Raw genomic sequence first — 9,355 nt, forward strand, 5'->3', positions numbered from 1 at the left:
AGTGACTCCATCTTGGGGGGCTATAAGTTCATATATCATTCTCAGACTTGAGTTGGTTAACTAATTTCTGTATTTCCAGCTTGTAACGGCTTTTTGCAAGGCACAACAGGATAGCTTGCATAATTATTTCTACTTTGTATCTTCTATATAAAGATTGCGGGTTAGACTTTTTTCCCTCTTTGTATGACACGAAACCGGCGACAGGAAGAGCAAGACATGTTAGTCATAGCCAGATGGTGTATCTACTTGAGTAGCCTTATGTCAGCCATGTTCTTTAGAGGTTAAATAACGTCATTGTTAATGATATTCAATGTATCCCTTTACTAACCACTCCCCCATCCCCTATTTTGATTGGTAAGGTTGAACCAAATATAAACTGTATACCCGCCCAATAAAGGTCAGACAATTTTTGAAGTACTCTCTGCATTCTCTGTTCATTAGGAATTGTCTCACGGTTACCGGGGGTCTTTTGGGTGTGGTATTGCAGGATTAATTCTTGGATGATGAGTCAGGTATCCTGGAGTACCCTTATAATCCCTTCACTGAAGAGAGTATGAAGAGGTGGGAAAAAGAGTTATAGAAGGGAGAGTAGGAGAGAGATGTGGGCGAAGAGTAGGATAGTGAAGGGAAAGGGGGGGGGGTAAAGTGGGGGATAGGGAACCATCTCCCTCTCTCTCCAGCAGGTTGTAACAGGAGAGAGGGGGTTTATCCCTAAGCAATTTGAGTGGTAGGTTAGGCGCTGATGAGGAGTAAAGGTATTTTAGCTACAAGTGTCATCTAGTTATTTGTTGGTGTCAGATTACTGTGAGTTTCCGTTTGGGGGTTGGGATGGCCGCTTACTCAGGCTGTTAAATTTGGCAGTTGTTTGAAAGTGGATCCAACAGGCCCATAAAGCATAAATTTTAACAAAAACAAAACACAGTTTAAGGGGAGTTTTAAGAGGTACCATGGAATGAACGTCTGAAGGGTGTTTAGGCCTGTTTTAGGAACCTAATTTGGGCAATTGAACTCTAGTAACAATTTATTATTAAGCATTGCTTCAGTACGGTAGAAGTCTAATTTTTGGAGCCCAGTGCACACCAAGTTCTCTACAAGTTTAAACAGATATACACTATATTACCAAAAGTATTGGGACACCTGCCTTTACACACACATTAACTTTAATGGTGATTCAGTTCGCATGTGTTGCGCTATATAAATTTTTCACTCACTCACTCATCCCAGTCTTAGTCCGTAGGGTTCAATGTTGAGTTGGCCCACCCTTTGCAGCTATAACAGCTTCAACTCTTCTGGGAAGGCTGTCCACAAGGTTTAGGAGTGTGTCTATGGGAATGTTTGACCATTCTTCAAGATACACATTTGTGAGGTTAGGCACAGATGTGGATAAGAAGGCCTGGCTCGCAACGGTGCTCTATCGGGTTGAGGTCAGGCCCCTGTGCAGACCAGCCAAGATCCTCCATCCCAAACTCACTCATCCATGCCTCTATGGACCTTGCTTTGTGCACTGGTCCTAATAATTAGTATAGGGGGATTATGGTGTGGGGTTGTGTTTCAGGGATTGGGCTTGACCCCTTAGTTCCAGTGAAAATACATCTTAAAGCGTCAGCATACCAAGTCATTTTGGACAATTCCATGCTCCCAACTTTGTGGGAACAGTTTGGGGATGGTCCCTTCCTGTTCCAACATGACTGGGCACCAGTGCACACAGTAATGTCCATAAAGACATGGATGAGCGAGTTTGGGGTGGAGGAACTTGACTGACCTGCACAGAGTTCTGACCTCAACCCTGATAGAACACCTTTGGGAGGAATTATAGCGGAAACTGCAAGCCAGGCCTCTTGTCCACATCAGTGCCTGACCCCACAAATGCTCTTCTGGAAGAATGTTCAAACATTCCCATACACACACTCCTAAACCTTGTGGACAGCTTTACCAGAAGAGTTGAAGCTGTTACAGCTGCAAACGGTGGACCAACTCACTATTGAACCCTACGGACTAAGATTGGCATGCCATTAAAGTTCATGTGTGTGTAAAGGCAGATGTCAAAATACTTTTGGTTATATAACGTATCCTAATAATTTAACTTTTTACCAAAGGTTTTGAATGAAAAGCCTTTTGTTTATATACAACATCTTTAAATTGTCCTTGATCTCTTTATTCCTCAAGCTGTATATGAAAGGGTTTACAAAGGGAGTGAAAACCGTGTATAACAAGGACATTATCTTATTGATCATTTGTGATTGTCCTTTCTTTGGAATCAGATATGCAGAAAGTAAAGTTCCATAAAATATAACCACAACAGTGAGATGGGAGCTACAAGTGGAAAAGGATTTCAGTCTTCCTGAAAAGGAGGAAATCTTTAATATTGCTGAAACAATATAAGTATATGAAATCACTATCACAAGGAAGGGTAATATTAGCACAGGAAAGCACAACACGGTAACTTCCGTTTGAACTTTGGATGTATCTGAACAGGAAAGTTCCACAAGAGGATTGAAATCACAAAATAAGTGGTCAATAACATTTGGTCCGCAGAATTCTAGTTGGCATAAGCCAAGTGTTGATATTGATGTCACCGAACAGCTAACAATCCAGGACGCAAGAACTAGTTGAATGCAAAGTGTTTGTTTCATAATGGAGACATAATGCAGAGGAAAGCATATGGCTAGATAGCGGTCATAGGACATCACTGTCAGAAGGAAACATTCAAATCCTTCTATTAAACTAAAGACATAATATTGAGTGATGCAACCAGAAAAGGAAATGGACGTCCTCTCATGTAGAACAATATTTAACATGTTGGGAGAAATATCTGTGATCAGCATGATGTCAGATACCGAGAGTTGGGAGAGGAAGAAGTACATGGGAGAATGAAGGGTCTTGCTGTAATATACCAACATGATGATTAAACAGTTTCCACATATTGTCACAATGTATATAATAAGGACCAAAGTGAAGAGCAGCAGATTATATACAGCATTGTTATTAAATCCCAAAAATAAGAATGTGGTGACATTACCTTTATGTGTGGTCTGTGTGGAAGCAGAAAAGATTTATAAAACTTTTTATGTATTAACCATAGCAGGAAAAATATACGCAGACTTTGCAAAACGATTGATATCAAATAAGGTGAAACTGTGAGGCCTCGTACACACGACCGAGGAACTCGCCGTAAATGAAACATCGTTTTCCTCGACGAGTTCCTTGTCAGGCTTGTCGAGAATCTTGACAAGCTTTCTTTGCATACACACTGTCAAGACCAAATCTCCTCGTTCTCAAACGCGGTGACATACAACACGTACTACTTTTGCTAATCTCATGTTACTGCGTGTTAAGTAAAAGTTTGGTGAGAGACGATTTGCACTTTTCAGCCTGTTATAGCGTGACAAATGTGCTATCTCCATTACAAATGCTACGTTTACCTAAGGTGCGCTCCCGTCTCATACTTTATTCTGAGCATGTGCGGGTTTCTAAGCATACACACAAACGTGTTTCTCGTCGAAAACCAGCCCGACGAGGAACACAATGAAATTGAGACTCCCGTCGAGGAAAAAGAGAACTTGTTCTCTTTTTTTCTCGTTGAGTTCCTTGACAGTTGTCTTGATGAAAAACATACACACGACCGTTTTCCTCGGCCAAAAAGCTCTGCCACCAAGTTTCTTGATGGATTCTGTCGAAGAAAACGGTCGTGTGTACGAGGCCTGACTTTGAATACAGCTTGGGAAATGGGAAATTAAAAAAACAAAGCAAAAAAAAAACAATTTTTTTAACACACATTTGGTAGATTGAAGTGACCTTGGCTTCATCTTAATTAATAAGCTCAGTGAAAGTTTTTTTTGCTAATTGGACAGTCTCTATTCTTTTAGTTTATTTTTAATATAAGAAAAATGACATGACCATTGAGAAGAAGTGGAACTCTGGGCAAAAAATAAATAAAATGTGTACAGTACATACATGATATGTTAAAAAAAAAAAAGCTTTGCAAAACTACATTTAAATAGCAAGAAGGGAGTAACTACCGTATTTATTGGGGTATTGCACGCTCCGGCGTATAGCGTGCACCCCTAAAGTGGACCCGCATTCCTGTGAAAAAAAGATTTTAGTACTTACAGTTTTGGTGTCTTGCGTGGCGTCCATCGGCGGCCTCGTCGGGTCCGGCGTCCGTCTGCGGCTTCGGTGGTGTCCTCCTCGTCGGGTCCAGCGGCATTCTGCAGTGTCCTCCCCGCTCGATCTCCGCTTCGCTCGCTGAGTTTGAACTACTGCGCCGGCATATACCGAGCGCCGTACACTCGTGTATAGTCGTGCAGGCTCGTCTCCTCTTGCGGTCACGTCCTGCGCGTCCTGTACATCCAGGACGTGACTGCGAGAGGAGCCGAGCCTGCCCGACTATACACGAGTGTACTGCGCTCGGTATATGCCGGCGCAGTAGTTCAAACTCGGCGCACCCACGATTTTGCCCTGATTTTCAGGGCAAAAAAGTGTGCAGTATACGCCGATTAAATACGGTATATATATATATACTGAGCAAAATTATAAATGCAACACATTTGTGTTTGCCCCTATTATTCATAAGCTGAACTCAAAGATCATGACTTTTTCTATGTACACAAAAAGCCTATTTCTCTCAAACATGCTCAATGGGTGACATGTCCGGTGAGTATGCTGGCCATGCAAGAACTGGGATGTTTTCAGCTAGGATTTATGGCCATATTTAAGGCAGGGGAAAAGGGGAAGCTGCCCTGGGCCCTGCAATTGTTGTGGGGCCCAAAGCAGCTGCCCCATACTTGCCAACTATCCCATGGAAAATTGTGCTACCCAATGCAAAGAAAACGGATGGATCAAGTTATACAATTTCTAATGTGTCGTAATGTTTACTATATTAATCAATTAAAGCATTATAACTGAATTTAGTCTGAAATAAAAAAAAAAAATAAATAAATAAATACTTACTCTATTTACTAATGATCTCTGATGAAAACCCATATTTTTTTTGATAATTTTACTTAATTTTAAATAGACAAACAAAAACAATGTAGATTTTTTTTTTTTTTTTTTTTAATTGTAACAATATTACATTTCCTTCATGAGCGAGTTTACTACCAGTTTTTCTACTGAGCATGGAATAAAATCAGAATGGCATGCATGGAAAGAATAAAAAAAGAAAAGAAAAACAAAGGGAGTGAAAATCCTGTCAAATATGTACAAATAATGTCAAAAATTAAATACATAGTTCTTGTTTCCAACAAATCTTCTTTTTTTTTCATCAGTGTTTCTATTTAATAGGGAAAAAAATAAGACCTAGATGAAATCTTGAACGAAAAGAAAAATAGAAAGAGAGGGAGAGATAAAATAATAATAAGTATCTTATATATCTAGTGTAATTGTAAAGCATATGATGTGTATCAGTGGATAAGCTCAGTGACTAAATAGGAAACCTTTTTTCACACAAACATTTATATGTTTCATTACAGATTAAAGATTCCATAGAGAGTAATCAAGATCTCTTTGGGTTTATGTTTTTCTCAAAATACAATACTCAATACAATACTAGCAAATAATTGCTCAGAAGATTAATTGCTTTAAAGCCTAACGTCAGCTTTCCTTTCATTTTACATACACTTTATTACCAAAAGTATTGGGACACCTGCCTTTACACGCATGTGAACTTTAATGGCATCCTAGCCTTAGTCCGTAGGGTCCAATATCGAGTTGGCCCACCCTTTGCAGCTATAACAGCTTCAACTCTTCTGGGAAGGCCATCCACAATGTTTAGGAGTTGTCTTATGGAAATGTTTGACCATTCTTCCAGAAGTGCATTTGTGAGGTCAGACACTGATGTGGATGAGAAGGCCTGGATCACACTCTAATTCATCCCAAAGGTGTTCTATCGAGTTGAGGTCAGTGCTCTGTATAGGCCAGTCAAGTTCCTCCACCCCAAACTCACTCATCCATGTCTTTATGGACCTTGGTTTGTGCACTGGCCCAAATAATTTGGTGGAGGGGGCATTATGGTGTGGGGTTGTGTTTCTGGGGTGGGGCTTAGCCCCTTAGTTTCACTAAAAGATCATCTTAAGGCCTCAGCATACCAAGACATTTTGGACAATTTCATGCTCCCAACTTTGTGGGAACAGTTTGGGAATGGCCCCTTCCTGTTCCAACATGACTGCACACCAGTGCACAAAGCAACGTCCATAAAGACATGGATGAGTGAGTTTGGGGTGGAGGAACTTGACTGACCTGCACAAAGTTCTGACATCAACCCGATGAAACACCTTTGGGAGGAATTATAGCGGAGACTGCAATCCATGCCTCTTGTCCACATCAGTGCTTGACCTCACAAATGCTCTTCTGGAAGAATGTTCAAACATTCCCATAGACACACTCCTAAACCTTGTGGTCAGCTTTTCCAGAAGAGTTGAAGCTGTTATAGCTGCAAAGTGTGGGCCAACTCAGTATTGAACCCTATGGACTAAGACTGGGATGCTATTAAACTTCATGTGTGTGTAAAGGCAGGTGTCCCAATACTTTTGGTAATATAGTGCATCCTAATAATTTTACTTTTTACCAAAGATTTTGAATAAAAATCCTTTTGTTTATTAACAACATCTTTAAACTGTCCTTGATCTCCTTATTCCTTAAGCTGTATATGAAAGGGTTTACAAAGGGAGTAAACACTGTATACAACAAGGACATTATCTTATTGATCATTTGTGATTGTCTTTTCTTTGGAATCATATATGCAGAAGCTAGGGTTCCATAAAATATAAACACAACGGTGAGATGGGAGCTACAAGTGGAAAAGGATTTCAGTCTTCCAGAAAAGGAGGATATCTTTAATATTGTTAAAACAATGTAAGTGTATGAAATCACTATTACAAGAAAGGGTAATATTAGCACAGGAACACACAGCAAGGTGGCTTCAATTTGAACTATGGATGTATCTGAGCAGGAAAGTTCCACAAGAGCATTGAAATCACAAAATAAGTGGTCAATAACATTTGGTCCACAGAATTCTAGTTGACATAAGCCAAGTGTTGATATTGATGTCATTGAACAGCTGAAAATCCAGGATGCAATAACTAGTTTAATGTAAAGTGTTTGTTTCATAATGGAGGTATAATGCAGAGGAGAGCAGATGGCTAGATAGCGGTCATAGGACATCACTGTCAGAAGAAAACATTCAAATCCTTCTATTAAACTAAAGACATAATATTGAGTGATGCAACCAGAAAAAGATATGAAGGTCCTCTCATGTAGAACAATATTTAACATGCTGGGAGAAATATCTGTGGTCAGCATGATGTCAGATATAGAGAGTTGGGAGAGGAAGAAGTACATGGGGGAATGAAGGGACTTGCTGTAATATACCAACATGATGATCAAAAAGTTTCCACATATTGTCACCATGTATATAATAAGGACCAAGGTGAAGAGCAGAAGATTATATACAAAAATAAAAATGTGGTGACATTACCTTTATGTGTGGTCTGTGTGGAAGCAGAAAAGATTTATAAAACTTTTTATGTATTAACCATAGCAGAAATAATATACGCAGACTTTGCAAAACGATTGATAGCAAATAAGGTGAAACTGTGAGGCCTCGTACACACGAGCGAGGAACTCGTCGTAAATGAAACATCGTTTTCCTCGACGGAGGACAAGCCTTGTTAGGCTTGTCGAGAATCTTGACAAGCTTTCTTTGCGTACACACTGTCAAGACCAAATCTCCTCGTTCTCAAATGCGGTGACGTACAACACGTACAACGGCAGGGGAAGTTCGATTCCACTGGCACAACCCTTGGGGCTGCTTTTGCTAATCTCATGTTACTGCGTGTTAAGTAAAAGTTTGGTGAAAGACAATTTGCACTTTTCAGTCTGTTACAGCGTGACAAATGTGCTATCTCCATTACAAACCCTACTTTTACCGAAGGTGCGCTCCCGTCTCATACTTTATTCTGAGCATGCTCGGGTTTCTAAGCATACACACGAACGTGTTTCTCGTCGAAAACCAGCCCGACGAGGAACACAACGAAATTGAGACTCCCGTCGAGGAGTTCCTCAATAGTTTTCTTGATGAAAAACATACACACTCGGCAAAAAAGCTCTGCCACCAAGTTTCTTGATGGATTCTGTTGAGGAAAACGGTCGTGTGTACGAGGCCTGACTTTGAATACAGCTTGGGAAATTAAAAAACAAAGCAAAAAAAATGGAAAATGTATTACCAAATACTTACCGTAATTTTCCTTTCCTGATAGACTCCATGGCAGACTACGTGTGGGTTAACCCCACCTCCTCTCCAATGCTATAGGACCCCCTACCCATAAATTTGAGCTCACCACGCTGGACTGTGTTCCGTTTCTAGCTGACTCCTAGTCCAATTCTTATATTCATACTCATGGGTGGGAACTCCGTCTGCCATGGAGTCTATCAGGAAAGGAAAATTACGGTAAGTATTTGGTAATACATTTTCCATTTTCCTGACAGACTCCATGGCAGACTACGTGTGGGAAATAACTAGCCAAGCCACACTGGAGGGAATGCTGAACCAAAACAAGCTTAAATTTGCCCTGTCAACTGATAGGATTCTTACACCAAAGCTCACAGAGAAAAAGAAGCAGGTTCTATGAAATAGTATGACATAGAAAGGTATTAATTGGGGCCCACCAGGTTGCATTGTAGGTGACACCAGGAGCCGTATGTCGAACTGCTGCCCATGAGGCCGCCCTGCTCCTGGTAGAGTGTGCTGTCACCACAACTCAAGGGGCCAAGCCCTCATCTTAGTACACCTGTTGAGCGGGCTGGGCAAACCAGGCCGTAATTGTTCTGAATGAAGCTTGATTCCCTCTGTTAACGCCTGAGTGCCAGATGAGCACAAAATCGGAACGTCCGAAGGAAGAAGTCACTAGTAGGTAATACTTCAAAATGTTGCCTACCTCCAGAGGATGCACTTCGGTAGATTCTAGGGACCTGAATGTAGACAGGCAATTTCTTGGATTTCACAGAACGCCGAGGTGACTTTCGGGTTTGAAACAAGCACAGGAATGAGGACCACCTGGTCCGGGAAGGAAATCAGCCAAGGATCCTAATCACCCAGAGAACTAATCTCAGAAACCCTTCTGGCCAAAGTGATAGCAACTGAGAAAGCAACTTGCAGTAAATTCTTTGATAATGGAGTGAGTTCCGTGGAACTGAGACCAGCCAGTGAGTCTAGGAGAAGAGGAAGACCCCTTGGGGGATCTCGGTTCTCTAGAGACCAAAGTCTTGTTGCCCCCTGGAAGAACTGCCAATTAAAGGGTGAATGGCCAATGTTGTTCCGGAGAAGGCCGACAGAGCTGAGACTTGAATCATGAGGAAG

General features: G+C 41.0%; 2 protein-coding genes across 2 annotated transcripts; both read right to left on the reverse strand.

Moving 5' to 3' along the window:
- Positions 1–2,087: 2,087 nt before the first annotated feature.
- LOC120930745 (olfactory receptor 493-like) lies at positions 2,088–3,047 on the reverse strand (the record flags this gene model as incomplete). The annotated part of the gene is made up of 1 exon (XM_040341918.1): positions 2,088–3,047. A coding segment is annotated over one exon (960 nt), but the record flags the coding sequence as incomplete, so codon positions are not given.
- Positions 3,048–6,561: 3,514 nt separating this feature from the next.
- On the reverse strand, positions 6,562–7,386 carry LOC120930746 (olfactory receptor 484-like). Its single transcript, XM_040341919.1, has one exon. It carries the CDS (start codon positions 7,372–7,374, stop codon positions 6,562–6,564), a length of 813 nt encoding a protein of 270 aa, XP_040197853.1. The 5' UTR covers positions 7,375–7,386.
- Between the last annotated feature and the right edge of the window lie 1,969 nt (positions 7,387–9,355).

The sequence above is a fragment of the Rana temporaria genome, chromosome 3, assembly GCF_905171775.1.
Source record: "Rana temporaria chromosome 3, aRanTem1.1, whole genome shotgun sequence".
Taxonomy (NCBI): domain Eukaryota; kingdom Metazoa; phylum Chordata; class Amphibia; order Anura; family Ranidae; genus Rana; species Rana temporaria.

What these genes read in the sequence shown, in the direction of transcription:
- LOC120930746 (XM_040341919.1), bottom strand. Translation starts at nt 7,374, where the DNA reads ATGTTGGTATATTACAGCAAGTCCCTTCATTCCCCCATGTACTTCTTC.